The sequence below is a fragment of the Pinus tabuliformis genome, chromosome X, assembly GCF_031772625.1.
Source record: "Pinus tabuliformis cultivar Carrire ecotype Pingquan chromosome X, CPIR1, whole genome shotgun sequence".
NCBI lineage: Eukaryota > Viridiplantae > Streptophyta > Pinopsida > Pinales > Pinaceae > Pinus > Pinus tabuliformis.
Window position 1 is genome coordinate 1,712,129,969 of NC_142308.1, and position 12,976 is coordinate 1,712,142,944.

A 12,976-nucleotide genomic window follows, 5' to 3' on the forward strand; every position below is an offset into this window, starting at 1 on the left:
GTTCATGAGCTTACTTTGATCATATGTTGTCTTCCATCTATATTATAATGTTGTGTTTGGAAACATGAATGAAAATCTCTAAAATTATGTTTTAAAAAAAAAAATATTTAATGTATTTTTTACAACGACCGAGTCACTGAAATTGAGCCGGCCGAGTCATTACCGTTTCGGAGTCGGAGTCGGAGTCGATCCTCGGCCGAGTCGGAGTCGGAGTTTTAAAACTATGCTTAAAACTGGACATTGGAAATGTCATTGGGTATTATAAAGCAAATTTGAATTTTTTTGTTGTAGCACACCTGATGTAAATTGAAGAGATGATGATAAGATGTCATAACTGCTTTCTTTTTTTTTTGAACAAAAACAAGAAGGATTTATATTAAATCAAACAAAGAGGCATGCTGGCCATGGCTATACCTTTATGGTCGATTGAATTTTGGAGTTGTTCTGAATATGACTTTCAAACACTGCTTCAAACTCTTTCCCAAGACTGCAATCTGAAATGCACACACTTTAATTACTAACCCAAGGTTTCCATTGTTGGCAAACACTAACATATACATAGACATTTATGTGTCTGGACATGATATTGATCACTGAATGCAGAACTTTCAGGGTCAATCCTCCTTTCCTCCCTCAGAGGTCTCTCCATCTTGGATTTGTTTGCTGTCATCACTTATAAGTAGGAAGACGATTCAGACGATTAACACTCTTGGATTTTGTTTTTACTTCTATGGCATTTAAGCCAAACATTCTCTTGCCCCTTCTCCTTGGCAAAATTTTGATTATTCAATTTTTCTTAAGAAATAATCATGCAAACATTTGCTGCAAGGCTATTTAAACATGATTTGAACGTTTCAAACATCATGTCAATACAAGGTTATATGAGGGATATATGTTCAATATACCATCGAGAGGTCATAAAAAACAATACATACACACACTTATGAAAAAACCTCGTAGCCTTTTTTCATCATACAATCCCCTCTGGCTCCTTTCACTACTTTGAGGGTGGAATGCAATTCTTGTTCCTCATGTTCATTCTGTTGGCTTGATGTGCTCACATCTTTGTTTGTACTTAGTGGATTCAATTCCATCAACAACCATTTTAGCTATGAAGATGCTGATTTCAAATATATCTTTCTTGTTTGTCATCATGGTCTAGATAAGATAGGATAAGTTTACTAATGTCCAGTAACTGACCAGAAGTAGGTCAACCAGTTTCCTCAGTACATAGGTGGCTACATATTGTGTAAGATTCCAAATAGGAAAAAACCCCAAACACCACTGTAATTTCTGAGTTTGATTGTTTTTTTCTCAGTGAGACATTTTGTCAAACAGTTTAGTGACACAGTGCTGTAGATGCACTTTTCACAATTTTAATTCAAATAACATGCACAATGACCATTATATAACATGGAAAATGCTTCATAACCACTATATCTGATTTATATTAAGCCCAGAAATTTGCTTAAGTCTGATACAAGTCTGAATAGTGATGAAAATAAGCAAGAACATCAATAATATCAACTCAACATCACAAGGAAATGAGTTCTGGAAAGTTACAGTTTTTGAATTAATTTGCAGCTGGGTTTACAGTGAAAATGGAGCAGTAGCATCTGATTTCAAAACCTGGTCTATCAGTCCAGCATCTTCCTTAAGACCAGCCATGATAATTCCAACCAAACAGCCCAGAAATTGCCTTTGATAATTTTTGTCAAACATTTCACAAATACACTGCTGTAGGTGTTATCTTCTGTCTACTTCAGATTTACATTTTATATGAAGCATGTGTTCTCATAATTTTTTTTTTCACTGGATAATGATGTATTTCTCATTTGACATTTAATCAACATAAAGTGTACCAGCAACAACAACAATGGCAGCCTACAATCAACATATCTTTTCACTGTCTTTAACCATGGATTCCACACAGTAAATTTAATAGTCTTTATACATGTCACAATTAGAGAATAACAGCACAGGCTTCAAAGAACAGGAAACCTGACATTAATGCAGCCCAGGAATTTTTGTCTCTACCCAGACTTGACTCAAGATAGCTCGAATCATTTTCAGGAACGACTTTGACTGTCACAAGTGGAAAATCAGGTGAGTGGAAGAGTGTAGGCCTTCCTTAAGTAACTGTCCAGCAGATGAAACTGATGGAGAATGCTTCCCTTTAACGCAGCTCCAGAACAGATGTCAACAATATCCACAATACACCCTTTCTCAAACCCTTAACTTTGACCAGCTTAGTAAGTCCAACGGCCTCATTAATGGTCACACTCAGCAGTATTGAAGGAGAACTCATCCCTGTCTTTGCCTTCCAACTAAGCCCTTATCTCTGTGGATTCGACCAGCAAAAAAGAGAGAGAAACCCGTCCTATCTTCCAGTAGTTTTGGCTTCAGATTTGTCTTGAGATCTCCACCTGTAAGAAGATATGTAGAAAACACAATATCAGTGGATAAAATCAATTGATAATACCTTTTTAAGCGCAATATCTCTTGCAAATCTTCTTTTCCTTTGATTCCCAACGGTGAAATCTGAGTGATTTTACTCATTGAACCAGTGAAAGTGTATAGTTTCAACATCGAAACCAGCTATGTCGACTAGCGTTTCCAAACTCTACGCTTCTTCTCCCAAAACTCTTTCCAAGAGCTCTTCTCTCAAAAACACAAGTGAACGAATGAGGGGAGACCTCTCCTCATTTCCCTTTTTATAACTCACCTTCTGCCTCTAAATAAATATTATCATTTCCCTTTTTATAATTCACCTTCTGCCTCTAAATAAATATTATCTTTTTGTATCCAGCTCTCTTCAGCCTTTTGTGTAGTCTCTGCCTGTACCTACAGCCTGCGGCATGTCTCTTTAAGCCCTGTTCAGGCCCTGCCTGGTTTCTGAGCCCTGCAGTCACCTCCAGCTGACCTCGGCCTCCTTGTTTAGCCCTGCTGCCAGCCTTCCTTTAGCTGTTTCAGGCCCTCAGCCTATTCCTTTGGCACTGTGGCCTGCTTCTTGACCCTTGGCCCTCTGCTGTTCCTGTTTCTTGGAAAGATTTCCTTGGCTCCTATTCCCACACCATCCAACAGGTTACATGTCCCCTTGGTATGACGAAGAGTGCAAACGCCTCCATACATGCCCTCTGTTTTTGTTAAAATTGGCAAGTAGGGCCAAACTCCATGTGAGTCATCGTATTTATGGCAGCTGATATTTTTCCTTGATTCCTCTCGTTCAGAGGTGTAGGATTGATCTAACGATCATCCGATTCCAACAAGTGTTTATGGAGATATGAATTTATTTGTATTTGACAAATTGTCAAGGTCGGCCAGTAGCTAAATGTGTGGTACACATGCTCAACATATCATATAAATAGAAGTGAGGTTGAGTCATTATTCACTTATCTCATCTCTCATACATTCTTCTCCTCTTGGCTGATTGGGTTTACACACAAGGAAGAGAAGCTCACATGTGGGAAGAAGGGGGACGCAGTAGGGCAAGGAAGGAGGACGCAGGAGGAGGCAGAGGCTGTAGCAAGACATTTTGGACAACGTTGATCGAGCGTTGACTTTTCAGGAGTGCAGTTTTGGTGTGGCAGCCTCTCCTAGGCAGGCCGCAATATTTGGCATGCAAACCGAGGCAATTTGACCTCTGGTTTGACCAACGTTGACTGCTCTAGTTTGGGGCAGCAGGTTGACTTCAGTTGATTGCAATTTGATTGTATTTTTGGGGCTGTTTATGGGCTGCTTCTTCTTGCTGTTGATGAGTAGATGACCAGGAAATTGACCAACCATATTGAAGGTCAATTTCATCTTGTTTGACCAGATTTGACTTTGCTGGTTAGGGTTTACTGCTGCTGTCATAAAATTACAGATTTATGAATTTGTACTATTTCTCTCTGCTGAACTATTGAAGATTAAAGAAGAATTGATCAAAGGATTTCCCCGCATTGGGGTTTGTCCTTGGCTAGCCTCCACATTTGGTGTTTTTTGTCTTGCTCTTGCTTGGGCTTTGTCTTCACCTCAGCTATGATACCATGTTAATTTATGGTATTTTCTATCTGCACTTTACTTTATGTTTACGTGATTGCTAAACTGTGGCTAATAAGAAGAATTGAAGTAAACTACTTTAAGCATAGAACATACCATAAATTAACATGGTATCAGAGCTGAGGTGAAGACAAAGTCCAAGCAAGAGCATGAGCACGAGCAATCACCGAAGGCTGTTGAAGCATTCCTAAAGACTTCATGGGGTCCTCATCATACTTCCTTGCCGAAGACAAGCTCCGTGAGAAGTCTGACTATCACGGATGGAAGATGTCTCTCGATCTGACATTAGAAGACTGGGAAGTGTTGGACCATGTGAGAGGCAGAATCATTGGGCCTCCATGAAATGCATTTGCTGCTGCCAGGAACAAGTGGACCAGGGGAGAAGTCAAAGCAAAGACGATCATCCGAGACTCTATCGACAAGCGCCTGGTGGCCTACGTTTCTGACCTGACCACCTCCAAGGAAATCTACGATAGACAGGTAAGTTTATTTAAAGTTAATGATGCAAATCAAGTTTTTGTTCCTTAAGAATAAGCTGAAGGAAATTAAGAAGGGCAAAGATGAGAGTATGCAAACATAATTCCTAAGGATCATTAAGATCAAGAATGATCTCCTATTAATTGGGGAAGTCATCCCTGACAGGGAACTGACCATCACAACTCTTAGAGGGCTCCCATCTGAATGGTATATATTCAGAACCACTCTTCTCAACAATAATGTAATTTCTGGATTTAAGGAATTGATGGCGAGATGCATTCAAGAAGAGACAAGGATGGAAGAGCAGGAAATGCTTGCACTTAGAGGCAATCCCTCTACTTTCTCCTCTCATGCTAAAAGGAGAAACTATTCCGGGTCTAAATCTAAAGGAAAGGCCAGACTGAAGGGTGGAAGAAAAGGAAGATGTTACATTTGCAACAAAATGGGCCACTATGCAAAGGGAGTGCCCTGATTGAAAGGTCACACATCATGACGGCGATCAAAATCACTCTCGAGGCAATCAAAGGAATGATAGGTTCAATGGCAAAGGAAAGAGGAATGCCGAAAATCAAGGAAGTGGTCAACCCTCCAGGAAGGCAAGAAACTTCAGGTATGAATATTATCTACCAGTAACCCTCTCTACTACTGCGCCCCCAGGCTCGCTGGGAAATTGGCTTATTGATATTGGTGCCTCAAGGCACTTCACTGGTTACAAAGAAGCTCTCTCTAATCTGATAGAGAAGGAGACCAACCTTGAAATTGTTCTTGGGGACAACTCCAAATATCCCGTGAAAGGTGTAGGGAATGTCACTCTTCAATTGAATCAGGGTAATACAATTCATTTGCAAGAAGTCCTATATGTACCTGATCTAAAAAAGAACCTGGTGTCCATTTCGGCAATGGAAGACAAAGGCTACAAGGTGGCCTTCATCGATGGCAAGGTACGTGTATGGAAAAAGAATTTTAAAGATGCTTTCACTCTTGGGTTTCGAGTTGATTCATTATATTAGGTTGGAGGAAGTCCGTTGGGTGTCATGTCTTGTGACACATCTCTTCAGTCCGAACTATGGCATCGAAGGTTTGCTCACCTTCATTATAAAGCTCTACCCGATGTGAGACAAATGGTGACAGGGATGCCCGAGTTCAAAGTAGAGCAAGAAGGTGTATGTCTGGGATGTGCCGAAGGAAAGCTCAAAGGGAGACCATTCCCCTCAAGCCATAGCAAGACCTCTGATATATTGCAGTTGATTCACTCAGATATATCTGGTATGATGCCTGTGAACTCCTTCGGAGGATATTTATATTACCTCACTTTTATAGATGATTATTCTCGCAAGACTTGGATATACTTATTGAAAAAGAAGGATGAAGTGTTCTCCTGGTTTCGTCACTTCAAAGCCTTGATCGAGAATCAAACCGAAAAGAAGATCAAGATCTTAAGCACTGATAATGGGACTGAGTATGAATCCAATGAGTTCCATGGCTTTTGCAAAGAGGCTGGCATTAAGAGGGAGACTACAACACCATATACTCCTGATCAAACCGGTGTGGCAGAAAGGAAGAATCGTACAATTGTGGAAGCTGTCTGTGCTATGCTCCATGATCAAAGGCTTCTGAAGTTTCTATGGGCTGAAGCTGCGAATACCGCCGTATATGTTCAAAACCAATGCCCTCATCAAGCATTGGGTTCCAAGACTCCCGAAGAGATGTTCAGTGGTAAGAAACTTGACGTATCTCATTTTAGAATTTTTGGAAGTCTTGTATATTTTCATGTGTCGAAAGAGAAAATGAATAAATTGGGTGCATCTGGAAAGAAAGGAATCTTCGTGGGCTATAGCAAAAATACTAAGGCTATAGAATCTATGTGGATGGTTAAAGGGAAGTCAAGATTAGCCATGATGTCACCTCTGACAAAGATATGGTTCTTAGAAAAATTGACAATCTTCCTATATTGGGGAAATCTGGAGAAGCTGACACTAGGAAACCGGAGGAAAAGGAAGATGAGACGATGCTCGATGTGGAAGAACCTATGGATCCTATTGATCTGACCTCTGGTTTGACCAACATTGGTTGCCCTAGTTTGGGGCAGCAGGTTGACTTTAGTTGACTGCAGTTTGATTGTGTTTTGGGGCTGTTTATGGGCTGCTTCTTCTTGCTGTTGGAGGACTAGATGACCGGGAAATTGACCAAACATATTGAAGGTCAATTCAGTTTGACCAGATTTGACTTTGCTAGTTAGGGTTTACTATTGCTGTCATAAAATTACAGATTTATGAATTTGTACTATTTCTCTTTACTGAACTATTGAAGATTAAAGAAGAATTGATCAAAGGGTTTCCCCGCATTGGGGTTTGTCCTTGGCTAGCCGCCACATTTGGTGTCTCTTGTCTTGGCTTGTTTTCTGTCGATCTATTAATGTTCTATCTGCACTTTACTTTATGTTTATGTGATTGCTAAACTGTGGCTAATAAGAAGAATTGAAGTAAACAGCTCTAAGCATGGAACATACCATAAATTAACAGTTTTGCTTTTTTGCATGACCCTCTCTCCATTCCACACCTTCAAGAAGATTATTGGTGTCTCCTTTGTCATAAGAAGTGCAAATTTATTGCCACAAGGAGTTATGAGCTTCTTGAAGCTCTTCACTATTTCCCTGGAGAACCTTCATGCATCATTTTCACATACTACCTTTCTCTATGACATAACCCAGGAAACCTCCAATAGGCATCGCTTCTCCCTCCTTGTCTTCTTATAGATTCTCTTACAATGACATTAGGAGAAGTCAGGATCATGAAGAAGAGTACAATTAGTATGAATACAACGTGGGAGTGCAATTGTAGCTCCAAGAAAGTGCTGAAAATACATAGAGAAAGAAAGAAACAAGTGGTAATGCAGTGAGAACACATATAAAAAACCATGGCATGATGCAAAATAATCAATAGCTTCTCAAGAAAGAATGAGTGAGATAGAAAGATTTGGAAATGGAGATAAATATGTCAAGGGCTCTCAAGTTTGATGATTGATGGTGAGGGAGACGAACTGGGCTCTTGCTCATTGTCGAAGTCCATTGGAACCAGTGGTGGATTCGGTTGTATGATCTTGAGGGTGTTGTAAGAGTGAGGGATATACTTTGAGTATCGAAGGATGAAAGAAAAAGAACTTTGAATGGATCTCCTACCACTTCTGTGGAATTGAGAGGTGATCGGACTGGTTGGGGGTGTCCTGCTATGAAATTGTTTGGAATTGATCCCCTGGAGGGGGAGGCTGAGAAGAGACCCAAGAATTCTATCATCCAAATGTAGTTCCAGGCCTTTGGGAGTGGTACTTCCATAAATCTATCTCTACGCATATTCTTGTGCAAGCATAGATACCAACTTTTGGTTGGGATCTACTTAAATAATGGCCCAACTTAGTTCCTTATTGTCTCTTGAGTGAAATAGTTCCAAAGGTTGAGCAACAGAAAAGGAAGGCACACACACACATCACATTGTGACTCTTGATGGTATCTTTACCTTTGGGTTGAAATCCTAGAACCACCTATTCAAATGGCAAATATAGAGGGCAGGATCCCAAAATCCATTGGCCATTTCTGAAAATAAAATCATGATCTTCCTTCAGTTTGAAATGAGAGGAGAAAAAGCCCTGTCCATGCATATAGTAGTATTCACTGTTTTGTTTGCAGCACCCATTACCTCTAATTACCTAAGAATTTGACCATTCTACGGTGAGGTTACCCATCAATACATGGTCTAAAGAAAGAAGGATTTCCTCTTTGAGAAGATTGGAGGGAAGATCAAAGGTAAGGGCATTTGTCTTTCTTCTATCAAATTTCTGTTGTGGAGAGGAGCTACTTGATTTTTTTATTGTTTTTTTAAATAGAAAAATAGGTCTTATATCTACAAATAAAAATGCATAAAGTGGAATGGTATATAGTATATACAATGGATCTCTACCTCTTTTGTAGCATGACTAAAGCAGGCGAAAATCATAATAACTTATAAGTTATCAATCAAGAGATTGAGCATCTTTGATCAACAGAGTGCCCTTAGCCAGGAGTTGGTGGTGGATCTCATTGCCATAAAGAATAGAATGTAGAGACTGAGTTATTCTTTTTCTTAAGTACAAACTTCACTTGACTTTCCAAAGGATGAAGAATGCTGAAATTTGAGGCATTTTCCAAATCCTAGAAAAGCAATATGAAGATGAAAATGGTCATCTCCAAGAACTGCAACATGCCACTGCATCCTGTCCTGGAAAGGAATTGAATACTGATCCACCACATATATCCAACAACTCTTGGCAAACAAGCACTCCCAAAAGATATGCTTCATCATCTTCAGATGTTGATAAACTGGATATAATCCATTTCAGAGCCCACTTGCATTGGATGGGATCCTCAGATAAATCACAAACTAGGCAAAATCGCTTTAGCTTATTAGAGAGCCAAATATACCACAAATTGTGAATTTGATGCACCTATCTCTCCTCTGCATCAGTGGATACCCATCTTGCATTTAGAACCATAGATAGTAGGTGTCTCTAATGAAAAATTGAATACAATTGCCTGGAGTCATACTACAGAAGTAGGGGACAAAAACTCCGAGCCCAGTCTCTCCAAAAAGGCCTCAGTTATCTCAATTTTCATCTTTAAAGCTCAATGTCTTGAATAAGACTCCTTAGCTCCTTATTAGAGATATGGTCTAGGACAAGCAACCCAAATTATTATTGAGCAAGAAAATGCCAACCCTTATAGCTTTGAGGAAAGATCTCCATAAACCTCTACAAAAGAAGAAGCCTTTTATGCTTGAGCTATGAGCCTGAAAATGAGGCATCTCAGTAACACAAGACCCGTGGATATGCCAACTCCAAATGGACTGACTGGCTAGATCCCACCCTTCTCATCTGCCCTTGGAATGCCAATAGACCAAACTCGAGGCATCCCTCCAAGCTGACCAAATATTGTGGAAAGTAAGAAACCTACGGACTTGAAAAAGTTGAGGCAAGAGTTAATATCACACACTCCTAAGCTAAGTCACATGGTTCGGGTTTGAGTTTCGGTTCGGCAATGTTTGAATTTTTTGATGAAGTTTGGATGAGGTTTGCTATTAAGTTTGTCAATATACATTTTCTATATATATATAAACTTTAATTACCATAAAATAGTAAGAGATTGAGGTATAGACTTGGAAACTGCGAGAATCGATTACAAGTTTGAGCTGTGGCATGAGGTCATGAGATTGAGGTGTGGACTTGGTCAATGGCCATGAGGTTGGCTGAACCACAATTTTTTTAGGTTTGCTGAATTTCAAAGCTTAATGTTTGAAGTTCGATGAATCTTGTGACATAAATCCAAAGGCTGCCTGAACTTGACCAATGTGTTGAGCAGTCATCAACCAATGCCGAAACCGAATCTGTTGGGAGCATTACCCTCAAAGACCTTACCACTCGCTTTGGCCACTAGGATATGGCCAAAAACTGCCGTTGTCTTTGGGCATAGCACAAACATCTTGAGGTGCCAACATAAGTTTCCTCTCACCACCATATTTTGATCACAAGTGGGTTCATAGTACATACTACATAGAATGTGGTCTAATTGCCGAAACTAAGTCCTGTTGGGGAACCAACAAGAAGCATTATAAACATGAGAAGCTTGGAGAATGCACCCGACAATAGTCTAAGTCATCGGGTTTGGTGAACATTATCCTCCAGGTTTGAAAATTGCCAAACTTGATATGGATTCAAACAAATTCGTTGAGGTTTGATTTTGTTAGGCCCCTATACTACTAGTGTAACCCCTTATTGTTATTAGTACAACCCCCTTATTATATTGTTGTACCCACGTAGTCCCCATATTGTAATTATTGTGCCCTTACATTATTATTGTTATGTCGGCTCTGATTATATTATGACCCGTTAGACTCCTATATATAGAAAGGAGGTCTTGTCATTTGTAACATCGAAGAATTTTTCATTTGTGTAATGTAAAGGAGGTTGCCCCCTCGAAGAGGCTTATTTTTAAGGCGTTGATCTATCTTTTCTATCTTTTTGTGAGCTGGTTTCATAACAGATTTTGTTCGATGCATGAATTAATTAAAAAAAGTAAAGGGAAAAACCCTAAATTCGTGGCCGGCCACATCCATTCTGCACCTTAAGTGACCCTGACCGCTGCCTACACAGTGCACTCTTGGATTTTGTGACCTCAGCCTTGCTGTGTAGTGTCATGCAGGTTCTCTCTGCCTGAATCATTGCCAGGGAGATCTGTCTGACCAAGACCCTACAAAATAACAGGCTCCATGCCTGGGGTGGCAGTGCCCATTTGCACACTGCGCTGTGATTGGATGACCATTGGCACTCTGGTGACTGGTCAACCCTCGTCCTGACTCCCCCCTGGTGTTCCTTTCAGGCTTCAGCCTTCAACATTGTATTTCGATATGCTGAGTGGGAAGGGTTGAAGGTTCAATTTTGTAATCACGTTCCAATTTTCTTTTTGCGTTTTCAATTTTATAACCTTTTTTGTTGTTATGTTTATGTTGTTAATTTTATGTTTCATGAACGTGATTTTTAAATTATGAATAAGAAAATGTGTTTTAGAAAGATATGTTTAATCATGTTGGCATGCTATTTTCATTTGTATCATATATATCTAAGGAGAGTATTGAATTTTATTGTATTAAATATTTAATTTTTTAAATTTGTAATATGTTGAACTTAGTGCTGAATTTTATCCTCAAAATTTTCACTGTCAATTTTTTGTCGAACTTCAAGTTCCTGAACTCGAACATGAACACGAACCAGATTACTTAGTCGACAGTCAGCTTCTGGGAAAGTGATTTTTGTTTCTTGCTTGTATCCTGCACCATTTTCTTGAATTCGGTTGTAAATTCATCAAAGGAGAGAAACCCTTTTGTGGCAGGGCCTGGCGAGTGGAGAACTACATTCCCACCTCTTGCGAAAGCCATGGAAGTAGATGGATCAGATCATCCAGGATCTGAAATCATAGCTAGAGAGTGCTTGAATAACATTAAAACTGTTAGGAATTAATAATTCACAGTCATTTAACCTGCCTTTTATAAATGTCCTCAAGGCTGGCATGTTACGGTTTACCTTCTGCATCTGTTTTGTTGATTGTGAACTACCATGGACTATGACACCATGCATTTGATGTATTGTTGCTTTAGTTGCATTTACTGTTATATCTAAATTCCTTTTGAACATTGTAACAACTATAGTTTTATAATGGGCTTTATTATGGAATTCTTTTACAAGTATAGTAGTTAGAGAAGAAAATGTTTTCTGGTTCACCTGTCTGAATATTTATCCTGAAAATTTAAAGGCATTCTATTTTTACACAGTTTGCGAGGTTGTAAAGAAATTTCAGTCTCAACTGTTGATTGAGTCGTAGTTTGGCTGTCATTGTTCAATTGCTTCTATTTAATGTTGCTAGATGAATATTTATTTTCTTAAGTGTTAATGGTTCAGCCACAGTCAAGGAGTGGAGTGAATAACTTCGGAGGTCTTGGGGCATCCATTATAGATTCTCTGGACACATTGTACATAATGGGATTAGATGAGCAATTTCAGAAAGCGAAAGGGTAAGTTTTGGGGTTTTGTCTATATCATCGCAAGCTTGAAGCACCTTGCTCTTTGGTTTGTTGCTTGAAAAACATTTGATGTTTTTTGGCTAATTGCAGATGGGTCACCGACTCTCTAGACTTCAACAAAGATGTTGTTGCAAGTGTTTTTGAGACTACAATAAGGTTTACATGAAACACTATTCTTCATCAGCTTTTTGCTTGAATTTTATACAAATCTTTCTTATAGATAAAAGATGAAGCTGTGAAAATTCACGTTGTGTTGTGAAGCTTTGAAATTGGTTGCATTACCAATCTATAAATGATAAGTAAATTAGATATATGTGATGATGAAGGGTTAATTGAGCCTGGAATGGTGAAGTATAGACATTGCAAGATATTAGCAATGGCACTCTCCAGTCCTTGATATACAGCATATTGTTTCAATTAACTTGGTTCTGTCTCTAAGGAGTGCTCTAATATTTTTTTGCCTTTTTTGAATTACAGAGTAGTAGGAGGGCTTCTCAGTGCATATGACCTGGCAGGAGATAGTATCTTTCTGGAAAGAGCAAAACAGATTGCAGATAGGTTGCTGCCTGCTTGGAACACACCATCAGGAATACCTTACAACGCAATTAATTTGGTTCATGGAAATGCACATAATCCTGGATGGACAGGGGTATTTACATTCAAAAACACTTGAAATTTTTATTCTTTCCTTTTTTTATTTCCGATGAAATACTTCTTATATTAACATAGCAAATATCTACAAAACAAAAAGAAATAAAGTATGTACAATCCATTGTCACAAGTGCCGATGGGTAGGCTCATGAATCACCAAGTTTACGTGACTCTCCATCCTAAACAGGTTGCTTTGACCAAGACCC

The 12,976-nt window shown here is 39.1% G+C and overlaps 1 protein-coding gene across 1 annotated transcript in view; it reads left to right on the forward strand.

Annotated features, from left to right (window-relative positions):
- The window catches only part of LOC149146593 (mannosyl-oligosaccharide 1,2-alpha-mannosidase MNS1-like), a 185,754-nt gene that overhangs the window by 35,821 nt on the left and 136,957 nt on the right, over positions 1 to 12,976 (forward strand). The window contains exons 4-6 of the mRNA XM_089450085.1: positions 11,998 to 12,110; positions 12,210 to 12,275; positions 12,597 to 12,768. Coding sequence (XP_089306211.1) covers positions 11,998 to 12,110; positions 12,210 to 12,275; positions 12,597 to 12,768 — 351 coding nt within the window. The remainder of the gene's footprint in view (positions 1 to 11,997; positions 12,111 to 12,209; positions 12,276 to 12,596; positions 12,769 to 12,976) is intronic.